The sequence below is a fragment of the Lissotriton vulgaris genome, chromosome 7 (genome assembly GCF_964263255.1).
Source record: "Lissotriton vulgaris chromosome 7, aLisVul1.2, whole genome shotgun sequence".
Classification (NCBI taxonomy): domain Eukaryota; kingdom Metazoa; phylum Chordata; class Amphibia; order Caudata; family Salamandridae; genus Lissotriton; species Lissotriton vulgaris.
Window position 1 is genome coordinate 81,759,569 of NC_141695.1, and position 22,332 is coordinate 81,781,900.

The 22,332-nt window shown below is 45.0% G+C and overlaps 1 protein-coding gene across 1 annotated transcript in view; it reads left to right on the plus strand.

Moving 5' to 3' along the window:
* Window positions 1–22,332, plus strand: part of LOC147700830 (putative DBH-like monooxygenase protein 2) — a 275,994-nt gene that overhangs the window by 242,901 nt on the left and 10,761 nt on the right. Inside the window, exon 12 of the mRNA XM_086928503.1 lies at window positions 8,034–8,139. Coding sequence (XP_086784629.1) covers window positions 8,034–8,139 — 106 coding nt within the window. The remainder of the gene's footprint in view (window positions 1–8,033; window positions 8,140–22,332) is intronic.

Below are 22,332 nucleotides of genomic sequence, written 5' to 3' on the forward strand. Positions count from 1 at the left end.
TTCTCTATCGCACCGCACAGAGCAGCACAGTGACTTGCTGCACTGCATTATTTGTTATAAATATGCCCCTTAATAGGGTTCCATACTTAACTGATGTTATTAACACAACATTCATTCAACCAGTAATTGTGGTGTAAAATGCCAAGACCATTAAAGTAAACTTGATTTCAGAAAATGGTCAATAGTCCTGAAAGAGGGAGAGTCTTTACAACATGGTTTTTACCCCATTGTACCTTTACCATGCATTTTTTATCATGCATGTTTTTAGAACGCATCTGCTTTTAGCACATATGCGATTACCATGCATTCACCAATAAGTTCAGGGGTATCAGGGGTCTCCCCCACAAATACATTTTTATAGATATATATAAACCATGCGTGGTAAAGGCATACGTTGTAAGAGCATATGCGATCTAAAAAATGCTGGGTAAAAAATGTGTGGTAAAGGCATTCAGACTATTTCACAGCGTTGTTCCTTCATACAACCATGCTGAAACTTACTAGGGCTCAATGGGCTCCCTTCTAGAGCAGTCAAGATAAGCAATCTGTGTTAGGAACTTCTGATTCTGGACAAAAAGGTGTATCTGCACCCTAGTTGACCTGGACATGATGTTAATCAGACACTCACACTCGTCATCCCAGCTGGAGCCAAAGCTAGATAATCTGGTAACCAATAGGAGTGCAAAAAGGAGCCAGCTCACCATTGTATGAATCAGGACTTCTATCTCTCTATCAGTTAACAGACATGCCCTTCAAGCAAGTATTCCAAAAAACTCCAGCCGTCTTCAGCCCCTGTAAATAGAATGGGTACCAAGCAGCACTAACCTGGCATATCATAGCTAATGAAAAGAGAAACTCCAAACCAATTTAGAAAAGTAGGCCCAAAGATGCACTGCCAGCACCCCAACAAATACTGTTGTAATCAAATGCTGTTCCTTTTCTATTATGACTCTGTCAGCTAAACCTCTGTAAACCCTTTTATTCACAAAACTGTCCAAATGTATCATTTTATATTTAAGTCTAAGAAACATTACTATTCCAATAAGTACTATTCCAAAGGGACCTAGGAGTTCTCTTCATTGCTGGCTTCCTAAATTGTGTGCCACATAGACAGGTTATCCTTCATTTTGCTGCTCTCTCTCATTTTCTCATATTATACAACGCTGCATTAAAAGCTGCCTGCTAAATGGTCTTTAGAGTGAATGTCAATTCTGACCTATAGTTCTTTCAGGAGATCCGTGTGATAATCCCATGTGTTGGCCGTGCTGTCTCCAGACAGGCTGTTCCACAAACAATACTGGAAATTCAGAGGAGACCTTGCTTATTGCTAAATGCAGTCTTTTCAGCCTCTGCAACAATCTACACAGCCCTTTTGTGCCTCCACTTGATGTAGAGGTGGTATAGGTCATAGCCGTAAGCAGGAACACCAATTTTCTTCTTCCTTGACACCTGCCATAACTACAGCATATGCTTTTTCTACTTGATTGGCTTGGGATTACCATGGTTACACCCTTCTGTTCCTATCTTTCCCCCTCCTGTTCTCCTGAATTCGGCAGGTCACACTTCTGTTCTCTCCCAAGAAGTGCAATGCTGGAAGGCAGCCATAGAGTGTCCCAGAGCTGGAGAAGGGCACATGGTGTTACTCCCTCATACTGATTCTAGAGCTTTGATTCTTAAAAACATTCCTTTGGAATGGTATGTTAAACATGTGGCCTGAATGGACAAAGTCCTCTATGTCCTGCATCCAGGGGGATGCATCTGTTCATGTGTCCATCCTGTAGTGTCACAGAAATTCCCTCTGTTTGTGCTTGTGTCGAATGACTTCCAGTTTATTTTCTATTTATTTAGCCCTGAAGACTTTTCTCCTATTCATCTAAATTAAACCGTGATAGTTTCCGACAGACTGCAAAACCGCCACTGCTACTGCAACAAGTAGGTTGGTTTTGGGTCAACAACAATATGCCAGGAAGCACTAATGGTCTCATTACAAGTTTGCCTGCCTTTCTCTGGGCCTGCCACCGTAGCAGTACCAGGAAAACTGCCAAGCCTGTGGTAATTATGATTGAAATTGAGGGTGGGCAGGGGAGTATGGCGGCAGTCTCATGGCAGCAGGTATGTTAGGCTCATAGGAGAGGCTAAACAGCATACGCCACCATGAGAGAGCCTGTAGCACATTCCTGCATGGTGTGGCATGTACCATATTGTGCAAGAGATACTGTGCAGGAATGAAGGGGCAATTTAAAGGGGGCACACCATGTGGCCCCCTGCATGCACTCCGTGGCCAGATTCAACCGGGGCCATTTTAGAACCCCCTTACCTTCATTTCCGCCACTCTTTTCATAGCAGGTTACCCACCATGAATTGGGGAATGGAAATGCAGCTCATAATATGCTTGGAAGTGCCAGCATCAGCACCACCATCATAGTCAGGCCCTTTGCGGACTGCTACCGCAACAGGATCCTTGATCCTGGGTGGGCAACGATCTTGTGGCAGCCCCACACCCATCGTTATACTATGGTAGTGACCGCCAACATGAATCCCAGGACCGCCGTACTCGTAATAAGGCCCTAAGTCTCTGCCGGTGGCTCAACCACCAAGGGAGCTCTCTCTCTGCTTATCATTTGGTGTGTTCCTTAAATGCAACAGTGGACGAACTAAGCAGACATCATCTGGTGGTGCATGAATGGTATGTGCACCAGAAAGTGTTTCAAAGCATCTCTTTGGCCAGTGGGGAATGCCTTACATCAATGTTGTGCTACTCAGAGAATACAGCGTCATGCTTCCTGCACACTAGAGTTTCTGCCTAAAGGCTCACTGGGATAATCTGCATGCCTTTCCACTGCTGCTTCCTCTTTCCTGAGCTCTGAAGGTCAAGAGAGACCGATCCCACCTCTTTTTCACTGCTCTGTATTAAGCGAAGAGACTGTTACTCCCATCTTCTGAGCCTGAAACTTTGGCCTCCTCTCCATCAACCTCTTCAGGAGGATAATCTTTCTCAGCATTAAATCAATTTTCTACACTCAAACCTTCACAACCAACACCCGCTTGTTCAGAAACAACTCATAAGTTTTGATGTAAATGTAAATTGGTACTTGTATAGCGCACTACTCACCAGCAAGTGTCTCAAGGCACTTGTACGAATACCGCTGTGGAACCCATCCTGGCTTTCCCTGTGAGGCATCCGCTCCTGGCCACCACCAAGGTGGAGGCCAGGCATCCTTAGCGTTGTGGGGGCCGGTGTGGAGATTAAGCAAGCTATTGCCCAGAGTTGCAGAGTGGGACTCCATGATTGGAATAGGCACTGAGGCGAGAATTATCAGGTCCGTGGAATTTTTGAGCCTAAGACCCACCGAGGCGGGGAATTGAACCCTGGTCCCGGGCTAGACCTCTGCATCAGGGTCTGCCGCTCTAACCATTGAGCCACACTTCTCCACTGATCTGCACTCATAACTAGTGGACATCATTTTGGAGGCTTGGAACTCAATAACTAAATCAATGTATTCTTGCCTCTGGGGAAACGTATGGCCTGATGTGAGGACCATCAGAGTAACCCCCTTCAGGCCAAGTTATCTGATGTGTTGTTGTTTGTTGTGTTTAATGCCTAGCAAGGCTTGCTGTGAGTATAGTTAAATGTTATTTGTAACTCCCCTTAAGTCCTTTTTTCATTTGTCTCACCAAACGTTGTTGTTTAAGTCATTATTGGGATGTGGGTCTTGAAAGTGCATACTTATATGCTTACTCCTGCACCTTGAATCATGCTGTAGTTGGATCTTAACTTGGTTTTCACTTTCTTGATATGCACTCTGTTTGAACCTATGCACAACTGTTCTGTGATAATAGCTGTGTATTATGAATGCTTTCCGTATTACAAATACGTCTGCGTTCGCATGTAAGTCACATCAAGCCACACGTTTCCTCAGAGGCAAGAATACATTGATTTAGTTAATTATGGATCAACCTGTGCATAAAAATGTGTTGTACCTTGGCAAAGAAGGAACTTTCTGAGGGCAGTTTGACCCATTCCTCATCAACAAAGGCTACCACTACCATTCACAGGGGAGCTGTGTCCCGGTGGGGAACATATACCAGGCTTCTAATTGTGCAACTGTTTACACATTCACCCCACACTGTCTCAAATCTGTTAACAGATGCATATTTCCCCTCATTCCTGCCCAACTGGTTAAAGGCCCATCCCTCAGATCATTCACCATCTCTGATGTACTACTTTCATATCTATTCACAGAGTGAGGAATCTGCAGGTAAAAGTATCCATTAAAAGAAGAAATTACTTAACTTCTGTAACATTCTTTCTAGTGGGTACTCTCTCCAACTGCAGATTGCATACCTCCCTCCCAGTGTAGTGGGCTCTGTGGAACGGGCTTTTATGTTCCCATAAAGGCCACCAAGTTAGGTCCTCCAACCTGTCATGTTTGTAATCTGTCATAATTGATCCACGCCAAAATGTTCACAAGAGTATCAAAAGAAAATGGATGTCAGTGTGTAGGGTTGATATCTATATATGGCTCCTTGCCATCCCTTCTGAAGGCAGTGTAAAGCTGCTGCGCAGTCTGATAATATCATCTACCAGAGTGTAAGAGTCATTGCTGAAATTTTTTCAGATGCAGTGCAGAGCTTGCAAAGAAACTCGAAAGTTAAGGAATCTCTGGTTAGGTAGAGTATCCACCAGGTGGCTACGAAGGAATAAATATTGTTCTACAGTCCTATCGAACTACCAATGCAAACTGAACAAGAGAAAGTGCCTTACTTGTTGACTGGAGTAAATTTCATAATCAGTCATGTTTTTACATTTTTCAAATAGACATAGAATAGGCACTGAACACCACATTTAGAAATATATGCAGACCTTTAAAGGGGTCGCTGCCGTGGCAGCTCCTCTGAAGGAGCTGAAAGTTTGCTGAGTGTATGGCATATTTCATACTACCATTTGAAAAAGTAGTGTCTATTGATAAGGTATATGGTCTGTTGGCAATTTATATACAAACTGTAGACTCAAATACTTGTGATGAGCTTGTGAAGGTTTTAATCATAGTTCGATATAGAATTTGTCATATCCATAACCAAGTAACTTTTATGGCTACATTTTTCTCTATCAGAATTACTGATGGGAAGACCAGTGGTTTTTACAATTCACTGGTACTTCCATGGGCAATTGCGCTGCTCCAGCCTACGTCAATATTTTCATGAACAAATTTGAAGAAAATAACATTCTGGGATTGGATATTTGGAAAAAACACGCTTCAGTATTCCTGAGATACATTGATAACATTTTCACTCTATTGAAGGGGTCGTACTCCACCCTCATTACAGCACTAGATTCTCCCAATAACATCAATGACAGAATTCAATTTACATATTTAGGTTCATGAAAGCAGGATAGCATACCTTGATGTACAAATCAGCAGAGTCAACAACAAATTGGAAACTAACCTCTTCAGAAAGACAACTGATAGGAATAACATAGCTGCATTACAACAGCTTTCATCAGAAAACTCTCAAAAATCAATTACCATATTCGCAACTACTCAGGGTTAAAAGAAAAATATCTAACACTGTCAACCTGAAAGAACAAACCGACACAATGTTAAAGGTTACACTTGTAGCATGTTAGAACAAGCCAGATTACGCAGCAAGACCAAATCCAGAACAGAACTCATGACCCAAGCTCAGAAAAAGAGCAAAAACGCATGCTAGTAGTGTCAAAATGTTCCACCATGAGTCACTGATTCAAGAAATCTATTAACACCCATTGGTCCATCCTGGCCTTAGAAGCAGACTTCAAAGGCATTTTCGAAGAAACATCGATTTTCACATACAGCAGAGGCAAGAACCATAAAGAATGAATCACTCACTGACTTAAAGACACACCAAACATACCATACACAAAGGATCATCACGGTGCTATAGCTGCAGCAATTGTAATAATATCATAAAACGTTCAGTGATAACTCATCCCATAAAAAGGACAAGAATTCACTTGACAGTGACTGCAAACTGCACTATAACTAATATATGGGCAAAACTGAAAGAAAAATCAAGACCAGAATACACGAACATTAGAGGATCATCCTGACCTAAAACATGAACTCAGTGGTTGCCGCCCACTTTATTAGAAATCTCCATAACATAAGTCAACTCAAGTTCATGATCCTGGAAGTGGTGGAGAAACAAGAAGGCAGTGACAATAACAACCGTCTTCCCCAAAGGGAGAATTATTGGATTAAAATTCTCGACTCCTTAAAACCTCATGGTCTTAACGAACAAATAGAATTCCTATGTTTTCTGTAACACAGTCTCGGACTTCCGTCATGCATTGGTTTCTTAATGTCTGATTTGCAATACTTGTCACAGACTCATTTTCTATTTATTATTTACAGCACCTTTCACTTCATGAAATTATTTCCCACACCATTCTCGTATTCATTATTTAATATTTTTTATCACGTTGCAATGTTTGACAATTCTTTCAAGCTGTGCCAACTCCCAGGTGCTCAATATGCCTGTATTTAAATAGTTAGGGTCAAGTGCTCGACTTTTCAACCTTTATACGTTATTTCCCACACCAATATTTCACTCATGCTGTATCATGTTGTTTTGATGTCTGTATCTCATTCTCCATACTGTCACAAGCTCATCACGACTATTTAAGTCTACAGTATGTTTATAAATTGCCAACAGACCTTATACATCCCGCCAATGCGGGTTACAAGCAGTACTCAGGGGGAGCTCTCCTAATCAGGAGATGCTACTTTTTCATGAATTTGTTACACTCATTGACCAGAGAGTGATACCTCAGAGGCAGACAACAATCCTAACAACTCGTTTACCCAGTAGTGCATGTTCCACCACTCATTTCATCGTACTGCCATTCTGCAAACATTTCTGTTTTACAAAAACAAACTCTTAAAGCAGAACTCGTTTTTGAAAACCAAAGCAATGATGACCCTGGCAACTGTGTGCATTCTCTAAATGTGTTGACGTTATTTTTCTTCTTTTTGGGACTGTCAGGGTGTCACTGGTGGAACAGAAAGAAACGTTCTGTCACCCATAAATTGGGTGGGCAGTCTGATACAGGCAATCAGTGTAAGGTTTAAACCAGAGGAGACTCCTGTTGTACCAACAGCAAAAATCTGAAGACCCTTCTTACTAAATAGAGCGAGTGGACCATCAGGTAGATGGACATAGAACTCTGCCCCTGTTGTTGTAGCATGCCCTGTCTGTCAAACTTTAAAAGATGCCTGTAGTGTCCTCCAGTGAAATATCCCACTTGTCCGGTCATAATGACGTTAATGATGAAGCCATATAGTGTGTGCTGCTCTTTGTATCTAAAGGTCTATATATAAATATTTGAAGCAATTAGTGGACCGACCTGTTTTTACTTTTAACTCAAATAAATGAGCAGGTGAGGCATTGGATGTTCTTAGAAGAATTGAACAAATAAGTAAATATTTTGAACTTGAACCTCGTGTGAGACAGTTAAAATGAGCAACAGATCCACGGTTAAAGTAGTGTTACAGGTCCAAAGGCCAGAAATGGCAGAATAACACTTCCAGGCTGTTTGCCGCATTATGAATCAGCAGGGACAGTGGAAATGACATAATTGACCAGCAGTAACATTACAGGCTCGGCCACTTGTGCTTCATCAGGAGTAGCATATGGTCGAGCCCTGGTTAGAGTCCTTCTTCTTTCTTTGTGACCCCTCAGGCCAGGGCCCATGAGGGCAGACTCTGAGGTAACAAAGAGCATGTCAGAGGTAGGAGGCGCTGCTGCTGCCCACCTCTCAGTGACCTCCATATTGTGAGGATAGTTTTCGAGGGGTGGTATATCTTTGATGTGAGCTGTTAGCCTCAGTGAAGAGAGACACCACCAAGTGTAGGACTTCAGGGCACTGAGCCCCCAATTGGCGACTTTGTTTGAAAGCTCCTGGCAGTTCATTTCACCATCATTTGGGGCTTCTTAAAAAGTGATATTGGAAACCAGATGGCCTTTTTAACCAATCTGTCTTTTCTTTGCAGGGATTCCAGTGCTTTGAACTCCATACCATGGACCCCTAATAATATAGAATTGGTGCAAAAGGCAACAAAGGAAACACTTCAGTATATTCTAGTGTTTCATTCCAATGTAAGTTGTTTTCTATTGCCATATAAAGAATTAAAGAAATACATTTGTGCATGAGGATGTATTAAACTGTTGCTGTAGAACTCCAAAGTTTGAGCTGTTATATGTTCAATTCTTCATAGAGAGTTTCACTCCCTGAACTCAGAGATTAATGCAGCGAGTCTGTTATGTTCAATGCTCTACCAATTGGGGTCATTAAACTTCAAGGCTGGTGAATTGGGAATGTTTTGTGCTAGCCATGGTAGGAATTACATGCTGCTTGTCTCAGTGTTAATTTGAAGAACATTGGCAAACTGCTTTATCTGTACAGGATAAGCTAACATTTGCATTCTTCATTGAATGAGTATATGTGGTGTTTTAGATCTTTGACATGAACATATTTTATTGGTAAAATGATGACCCATGCATATGACTGTTGAGATCAACCTGACTCTTAAATGCCTCTATGTGTCTGACATTTCCCAAATGCATGCAACAGGCATGATTCTTTATAGTGCATATTCATTCTCCTTCAGGCTGTGTGTTATTGTCTCATATTTTATCATTGATGTGTGACTCTGAAAACCCAGTGTATTGTTGGAATAAACTTGCAACCGAGTATTGGCACATGTGGGGAGCAGCCTTTGTGTCTTCCCTTGGGTGGATGTATACTGAAGCTTTTTGCTCCACGCACCTAGGTTGGTTTTTTGAGGATTACCAGCTTTGCTTTTGTCTCTGGTGAGACTGTCCAGAATCTCGTTTGAAAGGGTTTATGCAGAGGCAAGTGAGATGCAGCGAGAGGCAAGCCAGGTGCAGAAAGAGACAAGAGGGGTGCAGAAAGAGGCCAGTGAGGTATTGAAGGAGTCAAGAGGGATGCAGAAATAGGGAATAGAAGAGCAGAAAGAGGATAGAGATGTGCAGAAACAGAAAACAGGGATACAGAGGGGCACAGAAAGAAGCAAGACAGGTGCGGAAAGAAGCAAGAGAAGTGCAGGAAGAAGCAAAAGAGGTACAGAACGAGGCAAGAGAAGTTCAGAAAGAGGCAAGATAGGTACAGAAACAGACAGGAGAGGTGCAGAAAGAGAGAACAGGGTTGCAGAAAGGAACAAGACAGGTGCAGAAAGAAGCAAGAAAAGTACAGAAAGAGGCAAGAGAGTTGCAGAAATAGGCAAGAGAGGTACAGAAAGAGGGAACAGTAAGAGGCAAGAGAGGTACAGAAAGAGAGACGAGGGGAGCAGGGTGCTGAAAGAGGTAAGATGGGTGTAGAAAGAGGCAAGAGAGGTACAGAAAGAGGCAAGTGAGGTACAGAAAGAGTCAAATTGGTAAAGAAAGAAGGAAGAGAAGTATAGAAAGAGGGAAGAGATGTGCAGAAAGAGGGAACAGGGATGCAGAAAGAGGGAACCAGGATACAGAAAGAGGCAAGAGAAATATAGAAAGAGGCAAGAGAGGTACAGAAACAGGCAGGAGAGGTGCAGCAAGAGGGAACAGGGGTGCCGAAAGAAACAAGAAAAGTGCATAAAGAGGCAAGAGAGGTGCACAAACAGGCAGGAGAGGTACAGATAGATGGTACAGGGGTGTCGAAAGAGGCAATAGAGGTAAAGAAAGACAGAAGAGAGGTACCGAGTTCTAAAAGAGGCGGGAGGGGTACAGAAAGAAGCAACCGAGGTACAGAGAAAAGCAAGGAAAGTGATGAAAGAGACAAGAGAGGTGCAGAAACAGGCGAAAGAAGTGCAGAAAGATTCAAGTGATGTGATCAGTGATGTCAAATGAGATGTCATCAGTGATGTCATCAGTGATGTCATTTGAGATGTCATCAGTAATGTCATCAGTGATGTCACTGACCATGTCATGAATGATGTAATATGTGACATCATCAGCAGTGGATTGCGGGTGTGCGAAATATTGTTAGTACAACTAACTATAAAGGATCCATTTCAAGGTTTTTTTTAAAAACCTTTATTAATGCAGTCAAAGTAGTACAAGTGTCGGCCTACGACCACAGGGGCTGGCCGCAAAGTGCAAACCGATTCAAAATACATGCATTTGTAAGCCATCCTGGCAATCTCTACGAAGAATTTGCAGCAGACGAGTAAATGCATCACCAATATAATAAAAATATTAAACGTTTCATGTTTTCTTTTTTGAAGAGTCAGTAGTGGCATTACTGTGAAAGGCGTCACACCATACTTGAAAAGCAGTCAGAGACTAAGGGGGTGCTACGCACTGCAGTCAAACAATAGGCATCAAACCAATACAGTCTTGATCACGCAACAGACTGGGAGTAAAAATAAATCTACTAGCAAGCGATCAAGTGCGAGCACCCTCCCGGACATCCACCCTCAAGAGACAATGAAAAAGAAGCTGGTGTAGACGCCCCAAGAATCAAAGCATGACAGAAGGAGAAACAGCCAACCCACTGGGAAGAAGAAAGGAAAGAAAAGGACCATAGAACAAAACAAACTAAAATAACAACCCCCCCCCCTAACACCCGCCACCCTGCACCCCTGTAATGGCTATGGCCTACCCCACTAACAGCGTGCCTGTCGCCCCGGAACTACCCTAAAGAAAGGAAGAAAAGCAGAGGAGGAGAAGAACATACACACTCCCCGTCTCCCTTGCCCCCTGCCAGTGGCGACCCCCCCAGGACATCCCAACCACTGTACGAAGCAAGTATTACCCCCCTAACTGGGGGGGACAGCAACCAAACCACCCGACCCCCGTTACAATATGAGGTACAATCCCGACTCAAAGCACAAGACGCAGCAAACCCCAGGAGCCAAAATCAACCCTGACCAGTACGTTCTTTACGGTAGTCCTTGCCACCCGATCCGGAGTCTTCATAAGGAAATCAAAGCGTTCAATACAGTACTGGACAATGGGGTCAGATCGAGAGTAGGACATAACCAAAATCAACCCTGACCAGTACGTGTCTGTCCGAGAGTCCTCGCCGCCTAGTCCAGAGTCTTCATGAGGAGCTCGAAGCATTCAACACAGTGCAAGACAATGGAGTCAGATCGAAAATGGGATACAAAATGGCGGCATCCACAATTCCGTCCGGGAAGGATGAGAAAAAACGGCGAGCCTCTCAGACAGTCACTGAAGAGCTGGTCGTGGCGAGCAACACTTTTAGCACCGATGTTCCGTCGAACAAGGATTGAGAAGGGAAAGCCAGCAATGATCTCAAGTGCGCCATCCACCAAGCCAGAATCATCCGAGTGGGCTAAAGCAGGCGTTCGCTCAGGGCTTTCGGAATGACATAAAGGACTCCACAGGAACCACAGGTTGCTGATAGCATGTCGGGGCATCTTGCACCGGTCTTAAACAGGACTTAGTCAGCGGTACAGACATCCGATTGTAAATATCGGCAATTTGAGAGTGGAGTGGCCCAATGGCGGCCATTACGGACCTCCGCAATATTGTGTCGTCCGCCTCCTCCATCTCCTCCCCCAGAGAGACGAAGCAGGACACGATCACCGAACACAAACTCCAAGGCACTGGGCACGCACAAAGCCGGTGATAGCAGCGGGCGCTCACCAAACTGACAGAATCGACACTTTCGCCGCCCGCGGGGCCAAGCCCGTCGACCCCGGCCCAGATAGGTCTCCGGGCGTCGGACCCCCGGTCACGGCTGCAGCCCCGACCCCACAGCCGATGTTGTTCAATTCCAACCCGGCTGGGCTAGAAATCGAGGTCCCGGCTTCAGCCCTGGAGTAGGCCGAGAATAGTTCTCGGTATAACTTCGCCACCCGGTAAGCTGGAAAAACCGGGATTGCACCGCAAGAGTCAGAAGCACTTCATACGCACGGGGGTCCGGTGAGAGGAAAGGATAGTCAGCAGGATATACGAGCCGCCGGCTGAGGTTGGCGGAGCTGGGAGCTTATGCGGCCATCTTATACATCCACTCATTCTTCAATATGTAAGACATATTTTAACTTTACAGAAACATACAGTCACTGGATGTTGTCATCAGTGATGTCATCAGTGATGTCATTTGAGATGTTTCTGTAAAGTTAAAATATGTCTTACATATTGAAGAATGAGTGGATGTATAAGTGTCTGGATGAAGAATTTAGTAGGTGCATGACTGACTGTATGAGTGAGTGATTAAATGTGTCTCACTGAGTGCATGGGTTAGTGATTAAACTGTCTTAATTTGTGCATCATTATGTCTGTTGTTCTGTAAACTGCTGCATGTGTTGATCAGTAGCTATATGAGTAACTATCTGGGTTATTGATTGGTTGCCCAAGTATTTGTATGGGAGACTGAGTGTGTGTGTGTGGGTGGCTGGGAGGTGTATGACTCTGTGCATAGATGTGTGAGCAGTTGATTCACTAGATGTATGGGTTCAAAAGTGCATGTGGAAACAGCTGTATGGGCGGTTGACTGTGTGCATGAGTGTATTGGTGAGTGAATGGATATCTCAGTGCTACATGTCAAAGTAAGTACATATGTAAAACACAGTACATGTGAGAGTTGACATATATAAATAACTGTGCATAAGAGCCAGTGAATGTGTGAGTGGCTGTATGGATCATTGTGAACTTGTATCAGGGATTGTATAAGAGAGTAAATATGTGTTAGTATATGTTTGAATAAGTAAGGTGTGTATAACTGTATTGTTGAGGAAATGGAGGTGTGATTGATTCTTTGCATGACTGACTAGGTGTGTGAGTAACTCCATGGATGAGTGACAGTCTGTGAGTGTCTGTTTACACTGAGTGTATCTAAGGTTATATTAGAGTCTGAAGAGGTTCATCCTATTATCACATGAATGATGTCATCAGTGATGTGATCAGTAATGTCAAATGAGATGTCATCAGTGATGTCATCAGTGATGTCATTTGAGATGTCATCAGTGATGTCATCAGTGATGTCATTTGAGATGTCATCAGTGATGTCATCAGTGATGTCATTTGGGATGTCATCAGTGATGTCACTGACCATGTCATGAATGATGTAATATGTGACATGATCAGCAGTGGATTGCGGGTGCGCGATATATAGTTAGTGCAACTAACTATATATGCGAATTTCAATGGTTTTTTGTGAGTAAAATAAGGTTTTGTAAATGCTAATTCCTAACTATATATGGTCTATAACCTATGGTTTTTTCAGTTAATTTTCAAGGTTTTGTAAATGCTAATTCCTAACTATATATGGTCTATAACCTTTGGTTTTTTCAGTGAATATATATATATATAACATTTCTATAGCAAAATGAAACCCCTCATTTTTTTCCTTTGCAAATTAAATGTTTTAAGTGTTAACACTTTATTCCAATCAAGATGACTTCAGGTGTGCCATACTTTTGTCATAAGACTGTTAGCGCTCTAGTTGTTCTTTAGAACACTCTGGGACATTCTGTCACTGGGCTATAGTTGGGCTACATCTGGCTGATATTTCTTATCTTATCTTAGGGGATTCTTGTATAGCGCACTGACACTGAGAGGTTTCCTGGCGCTGACTGAGTGCCAATGAGATGGAGATAGTCTGTGTGAAGTGGTGAGTTTTTAGGAGTTTTCAAAAAGCCAGAAGGGAATTGGCAGATTTAAGAGGGAGAGGTAACTGGTTCCAGAAGGCGGGGGCAAGGTAGGCAAATCTTCGACCGCCGTTTTTTTTTTAGTTTGGTAGCAGGGTCAGCTATCAAGAGGCGATAGGAGGAACGAAGATTGCGTACCGGACGGTAAGGGATGACCAGTGATTTGAGGAAGGCAGGGGAGGTCCCGAACACAGCTTTGAAGGTCAGACAGCCGATCTTAAATGCAGTCCTCTGCTCCACCGGCAACCAGTGGAGTCTGTGAAGAAGTGGTCTCGCGGATTGCCACTTCGGGGTTTTATAGGCCAGCCTTGCCGCTTGGTTCAGTACAATCTGGAGCCTATTAAGGAGGAATTTAGGTAGGTCGTACAGGGAGTTTGAAAAATGCAGGCGGGAGAGCACCAGGGCGATCAGGACTTGTATCAGGGCCTCTGGTGTCAGGAGATGGGAAACTTTCCTGATTTTTCTGAGCTGGAACATACATGAGGACACAACCGCACCAACCTGAGGCTTAAGAGAGAGCTCCGAGTCAATTATGATCCCGAGGCTCTTTGCTGACTTAGCCGGGATGGGCGGGGAGCCAAGCTCAGTTGGCCAGAACTGTGGGCCCCAGTGAGTGAGACTATTTCCTGGAAGGATCAACTCGGTCTTCCCCGGGTTCAATTTCAGCTGATGGGAATTCATCCAATGTTGGATGTGTAGCATCACTGCTTGACAATCGAGGGCTGCATTGGGGGTGTTAAGCGGAAAAATGATTTGCAGATCGTCTGCATAGTTGAATACGGTGAAATTCCACCTCTTCAAGGAGAAAATAAGTGGCTGAAGATAAAGATTAAAAAGCAGAGGGGACAGGAACGATCCCTGAGGCACTCCGCAGATGGATGGGACCTGTGCGGCTGTGAAGGGACCAAGCCGGACCGCCTGCATTCTGCCCGACAGGAAAGATTTGAGCCAGGCAGAAGCCAGGCCTCGGATGCCGGCTTGCTCGGCACGGTGGATGAGGATGTTGTGGTCCACCGTGTCAAACGCAGCCGACAGATCCAATAAGACAAGCGCCTGTGATGTCCCTTTATCGGCATTAGCCCTAAGCGTATCCATAACTGCCAGGATGACAGCCTCGGTGGAATGGGCTGGTCTGAACTCAGCCTGATTAGGTTCGAGAAAGTTGGAACACTCGATGAATTCAGATAGGCAGCTAGCAACATGTGCCTCCAGGAGTTTGGATAGGTAGGGCAAGAGAGAGATAGGCCGATAGTTGGCAAGGTTGTCCGGGTCAGCTCCAGGCTTCTTCAGTAAAGGCACGAGGACAGCCTCCTTGAAGGAATTAGGTACTACTCCTGCCTCCAATAAGGTATTTAATAAAGGCAAGATGCAGTCCGGTAAGGACAGGCAGTCACGAAAGACAGAGGGAGGACAGCAATCATTAGGTGAGCCAGACTTGACTCGAGCAACAAGTTTAGCCAGAGTACTGGGGTCGAGGGCAGGGAGAGAGAGCAAGGAAAGCGGGTTTTCAGGGGGGGAGGCTGGCATATCATCAGGGAGGACTGAAGGAATCGTGTTCTTGATCTTGGCAATTTTTTCAATAAAGAAATGATTTAAGGCATTGCAAGATTCTTGCGTCGGGGTCTGAGAAGGAAGAGTCCTTGCATCAGACGTAAGCTCCCTCATGATTGAAAAGATCTCCTGAGATTTGTTATGAGCAGTGAGAATCCTTTCCGAGATGTGAAGAGCTTTTGCTGCAATAATAGCATCTTTATATTTTTTTCTCGCAGCGATGTATAGCTCTCTGTCGATGGGCAGATAATTGCGTCTCCACCTACGCTCCGTTTGGCGCAGTTCGAGTTGCTGAGCTTTCAGGGTGGAGTTGAACCACTTGTGGGATTTACTGTGCCGGGAACTTGGGAAGCTGGAGGGAGGGGCAAAGCGATCACTGGCTTTGATGATCCAGCCAGTAAGATCTTCCTCCAGAGTGTGGACAGTCGCAGTTTTAGATGACGAAGGGCGAGTCTCAGCCAAGAATGAAAGGAATGCCTGAGAGTCGAGAGTGCTCCATTTACGGGCAGTCCCACCGGCCATGGGAGGGACCTTACTGCAACCTCTGACCGTGATCACTGTATCGATCAAGTAATGGTCGGACCAGATACAAGGGGTGATCACAGGATAGGGGAGAGTGAGATTATGAGTCCAGATGTGATCTAAAGTATGACCCCCAGTGTGAGTGGGGGAAGTAACGTGTTGGTTCATGTTGAAGCTGGTGAGGACTTCAAATAGCTCAGCCGCATGAGGGCCAGCTTCCTTGTCATTGTACCAATAGTTGAAGTCGCCGAAAATGGCGACTCGGGCGGATGAAATAGGTAGATTGGCTAGCTGTTCACTGAGGGCTGCGGGGAACGAAGGCATAGGGTAGGGAGGACGATACAGGATGATAATGGTAAGAGCACCCTCTCCGGTATCTAGCTTAATGATGAGATTGTCCACGTCAGTGAGAGTGAAAGAGGACATGGAGGTAAATTTAAGCTCCTTACGTATGACAGCTGCCACCCCGCCACCGGCACGGCCAGAAGGTCGGTTCGTATTAAGCAGGTAGTAATCGGGGGGCAGAGCAGCTAAGATGTCAGGGAGAGAATCATCGTTCAGCCAGGTCTCGGTAAGTAAGAGAATATCAGGTCTTTCATCAGTGAGGAGGAGGAAGAGATCGATCTGATGCTTGACCAGTGAGCGTGTATTTAAGTATAGTGCCCAGATACGGGTTTCAGTCACACTGGGATCGGATAGCTGTTTTATGCAAGGGGGGAGGGGAGGTACACATAGTGCAATGCCAAGGGCCGAGATAGTATCTAATATCCGCGGGGGTAGTGCGACAGATACACAGTCCAGATCCCTAAGTACATGAGAGGAATAAACAAAGGGGGAAGTAGCTTTTAGCGCCTCCTTAGCGCAGACGGGCAGGACTCTGGCACGACTCCGGCGCAGATCCGGCGCGTCCGCTGACCGCGTACGCTGCGTGGAGACATGACTGTTGCCTTTTATGCTGGGGACTGGACGCTTCCCCTACCCAAAATGGCCGCCGCGCTTCTGCCGATTCGAGGGAGAGCCTCCCAGCCCCAAAATCGACCGAGGTAGGCTCAGGGATTAAGGCAGTGCGGGGAAAAACAATTTAGGTAGGATACCACGGCGAAATTGAAATTATAAGCAGTTTAAAATGATGTGCAATGTGCAAAGAAATCAAGCACTTTATTTAAAATGCGGCGAAAATAGAGGCATTATTTGGGCTACATTTGTTTTTTTTTGTCTCTGGTGGCCATCTTTGGGCTACATTGGGCTACATTGGGCTACATTGGGCTACATTTGGGCTCTCACATATATATATAGCCCAATGTAGCCCAATATATATTTTTCAAAGTTAATTTTCGTAAAAACCACTGGAGCATATATCTTGAGACATAGCAAAGGCACATCGGGCTACCAGTCCCTACAATTTTGCCAAGTTTTGTGGAAATCCACTCAGCCGTTCGAGCTAAAAGTGAGTCCAACCGCCCTATGGAAAACTCAATGGTAAAAACATGTTTTGGGACCCCCCTTTTTTCTCGGCCCCCACTTGATGAAACCCCCCCCAACTTACAGGGGACGCTCAGAAACATAATGTGCCATTTTCCTGAAAATTTCAGCCAATTCGGTCCATCAACGCCAAAGTTATTCAACATAGAATTTTCAGAAATCCCTATTCAAAAAAATCCTAACTGTATATACCTACTGGCGACGGCCAGTAGGTAATATATAACATTTCTATGGCAAAATGAAACCCCTCATTTTGATCCTTTGCAAATTAAATGTTTTAAGTATTAACACTTTATTCCAATCAAGATAACTTCAGGTGTGCCATACTTTTGTCATAAGTAAGACTGTTAGCGCTCTAGTTGTTCTTTAGAACACTCTGGGACATTCTGTCACTGGGCTATAGTTGGGCTACATATGGCTGATATTTGGGCTACATTTGGTTTTTTTGTCTCTGGTGGCCATCTTTGGGCTACATTGGGCTACATTAGGCTACATTGGGCTACATTTGGGCTCTAACATATATATAGCCCAATGTAGCCCAATATATATTTTTCAAAGTTAATTTTCGTAAAAACCACTGGAGCATATATCTTGAGACATAGCAAAGGCACATTGGGCTACCATTCCCTACAATTTTGCCAAGTTTTGTGGAAATCCATTCAGCCGTTCGAGCTAAAAGTGAGTCCAACCGCCCTATGGAAAACTCAATGTTAAAAACACGTTTTGGGACCCCCCTTTTTTCTCGGCCCCCGCTTGACGAAACCCCCCCCAACTTTAAGGGGACGCTCAAAAACAAAATGTGCCATTTTCCTGAAAATTTCAGCCAATTCCGTCCATCAACGCCAAAGTTATTCAACATAGAAGTTTCAGAATTCCCTATTCAAAAAAATCCTAACTATATATACCTACTGGCGACCGCCAGTAGGTAATATATATATATATATATATATATATATATATATATATATATATATATATATATATATATATATATATATATATACTACCTACTGGCGGTCGCCAGTAGGTATATATAGTTAGGATTTTTTCTCTATGGGATTTTTGAAAACTCTATGTCTAATAACTTTGGCGTTTGTGGACGGAATTGGCAGAAATTTTCAGGAAAATGGCACATTCTGTTTCTGAGCAGCTCCTGAAAATTTTGGGGGGGGTCTTCAAGGGGGGGGCCGAGAAAAAAGGGGGGTCCCAAAACGCGTTTTTCCCATGTTAATTTCCATAGGGCGGTTGACCTCACTTTTAGCTCGAACGGCTGAATGGATTTGCACGAAACTTGGCAAAATTGTAGGGACTGTTAGCCCGATGTGCCTTTGCTAGGTCTCAATATATGTGCTCCAGTGGATTTTGATAAATTAACGTTCAAAAAAATATATATATCTGTAACAGCGTTCCGGGTAGCGCTCCGGTTCGCGTACTTTTCGCGTAACGGAACTTTGCGAAGTGAAGCTGATTGGCCCTTCGGTGTCTGTCAACATTCTAAACAGTCCGGAGCGGCCGCCATCTTGTCTCTCGGTAGGATCGAGAGACAAGAGGAGGCCAAAACGAAGGGGGAAATGACCATAAGGGGGCATAGTAGATCCTCCCTGACCCCCTAGGTTTGATGTGGAGGCTTTAAAAGGGCCCCACGGGGCAAAAAAAAAAAAAAAAATCGTTTTTTTTGCGTTATCAATAGTGTTGTCCGTATTCCCATACGGTCAGGCAGGTTCAGAGTATAGTTCAATGTCTCCAATAAGTAGCGGCAGGACCAGAATCCCTTTCGGCAGTTTTGGCTTCGTCATTATGAGCACTAGAAAACAAGACATTCTGGGCAGTATCACCCTTGACGCAACCCTTTATTGTACAAGATGGTGTCTTTCAAAAGCCAGGGGTATAGGAGTATGTAACAAGCGAGCCATTTAATTGAAAAAACTAAACGTGACAAACAGTTGTAGGATCAGTGAAGGTTGATTTTTTAATTGAAAGTATAACAGGATCAGTTACAATAAAATCCTTCATACGCACACCATGGGCGAGTATCATGGGTAACATTACTTCGAAGCTTTATTAATACAATAATCAATAATGAAAAATCGACATCAATAGGGTTGTCCGTATTCCCAGTCAGTACCCTTCCCCGCCCGCCATGTGCACAAAGACCGCATACAATCCCCCTTAACGTCAAGGCTAAGTAACTAGAACGTCATAAGGAGTTGCAAGTCGCTCCCATACTGGCGCCATTTTGGTCGAGGCCAGGCAGGTTTAGAGTATAGTTCAATGTTTCCAGTAAGTAGTGGCAGGACCAGAATCCTTTTCGGCAGTTCTGGCTTCGTCATTACGAGCACTAGAAAACAAGACATTCTGGGCAATACCACCCTTGACGCAGCCCCTTATTGTACAAGATGGTGTCTTTCAAAAGCCAGGGGTATAGGAGTATGTAACAAGCGAGCCATTTAATTGAAAAAACTAAACGTGACTAACAGTTGAAGGATCAGTGAAGGTTGATTTTTTAACTGAAAGTATAACAGGATCAGTTACAATAAAATCCTTCATACGCACACCATGGGCGAGTATCATGGGTAACATTACTTTGAAGCTTTATTAATACAATAATCAATAATGAAAAATCGACATCAATAGGGTTGTCCGTATTCCCAGTCAGTACCCTTCCCTGCCCGCCATGTGCACAAAGACCGCATACATCCCCCATAACGTCAAGGCTAAGTAACTAGAACGTCATAAGGAGTTGCAAGTCGCTCCCATACTGGCCCCATTTTGGTCGAGGCCAGGCAGGTTCAGAGTATAGTTCAATGTCTCCAGTAAGTAGCGGCAGGACCAGAATCCTTTTCGGCAGTTCTGGCTTTGTCATTACGAGCACTAGAAAACAAGACATTCTGGGCAATACCACCCTTGACGCAGCCCTTTATTGTACAAGATGGTGTCTTTCAAAAGCCAGGGGTATAGGAGTATGTAACAAGCGAGCCATTTAATTGAAAAAACTAAACGTGACAAACGGTTGTAGGATCAGTGAAGGTTGATTATTTAATTGAAAGTATAACAGGATCAGTTACAATAAAATCGTCTATACGCACACCATGGGCGAGTATCATGGGTAACAATACTTCGAAGCTTTATTAATACAATAATTAATAATGAAAAATCGACATCAATAGGGTTGTCCGTATTCCCAGTCAGTACCCTTCCCCGCCCGCCATGTGCACAAAGACCGCATACATCCGCCATAACGTCAAGGCTAAGTAACTAGAACGTCATTAGGAGTTGCAAGTCGCTCACATACTGGCGCCATTTTGGTCGAGGCCAGGCAGGTCCAGAGTATAGTTCAATGTCTCCAGTAAGTAGCAGCAGGACCAGAATTCTTTTCGGCAGTTCTGGGTTCGTCATTACGAACACTAGAAAACAAGACATTCTGGGCAATACCACCCTTGACGCAGCCTTTTATGCTACAAGATGGTGTCTTCCATTCAGAAAATATTGTAGGCAGCATTTTGAAAGGAAAGATAAACGGCCGTTCTCCTAGGGAGTCTCACATTGTTACATTTATGAAGAATGTTGAAGAGTAGTATGTTGAAAATCTGAAGCCATCGTTCTACAAACTCTCAACCAGCCTTGGATGGAAAAATCCTGAAGAATGTACAAACTGAAAACCAGTTTTTGTTTACATAGCATCAGCAGCAACACTTGAGTCAGCTTTGTGTGAAGCCGCCATCTTGATCCAATCAATACCGTCCCCTTGCACACATTCAGGGACCAGGCCGCAGGACATGTCTTCAGGTCAAACGGATTGTGGGACAAGGTCAAGAATGGAAGAGTCACCAAAAGGCAAAAAGTTCCGCCGGACCCCGGGAGCCGGCCGGCTATGTCGGGGGCGATCTCAGGGCACATCAGGGCAACAAGACTTGGGGAGGGGGCAGGAGCCAAGCGCCCCCTCCCAGTCCGCGCCACCACACCGCCTCTCGGGGGCCTCCGTCAAGCGGTTCAGGGAGGCACCGCATCACATTGCTTTCCAATGCAGTCAGGTCCTCAAACAGCCCCCACTTACACTCACCTATGAAAATCTTACTATTGATGCTTGACTGAGACCAAGGAGATCAGAGTGCATGTCTGTGTAAGGTGATGTACCTCTGGGGAGACAAGGTCCAGAATGGAAGAGTCGCTGTATCTCAAGAGTGGGTGAAATTTAGCCGGATGGCGGGTGATACGCTGTAATAGCAAGAGCAGGCGCAACTCAGCTGGCCGAGAGAGACTTGCGGAGGGGGCAGGAGCCAAGCGCCCCCTCCCAGTCCGCGCCACCACACCGCCCCTGGGGGCCTCCGTCAAGCGGTTCAGGGAGGCACCGCAGGCAGCCGTTCTTCAGATCAGTGGCTCTCACCGGCAAGGCTCCCCTCCTTTAGCAGCAATCGTTGGCGCTGTGGTTGCGGCCGGAGGCTTCTGCTTAGTCAACGCCCCGGCCTCTCCATGTCGTAGGCCACAAGAGTAATCACAACTCAGCTGTCCGAGAGAGACTTGGGGAGGAGGCAGGAGCTAAGCGCCCCCTCCCAGTCCGCGCCATCACACCGCCCCTGGGGGGCCTCCATCAAGCGGTTCAGGGAGGCACTGCAGGCAGCCGTTCTTCAGATCAGAGGCTCTCACCGGCAAGGCTCCCCTCCTTTAGCAGTGATCGTTGGCGCTGTGGTTGCGGCCGGAGGCCCCGCCTAGTCAACGCCCCGGCCTCTCCATGTCGTAGGCCGCAAGAGTGGGCGCAACTCTGCTGGCCGAGCGAGAAATACTGTCCCCCTGCACACATTCAGGGACCAGGCCGCATTGCGAGGGCACCGCAGGACGTGTCTTCAGGTCAAACGGATTGTGGGACAAGGTCCAGAATGGAAGAGTCGCTGTATCGCAAGAGTGGGTGAAATTTAGCCGGATGGTGGGTGAGATGCTGTAATAGCAAGAGCAGGCGCAACTCAGCTGGCCGAGAGAGACTTGGGGAGGGGGCAGGAGCTAAGCGCCCCCTCCCAGTCCGAACCAATGAAAAGTGTTATTTTTAGGTCACATGACCTAGCCTTACATCATTTGGAACTCAAAAGTGAAATTAACCAATGAAAAGTTTTATTAACAAGTCACATGA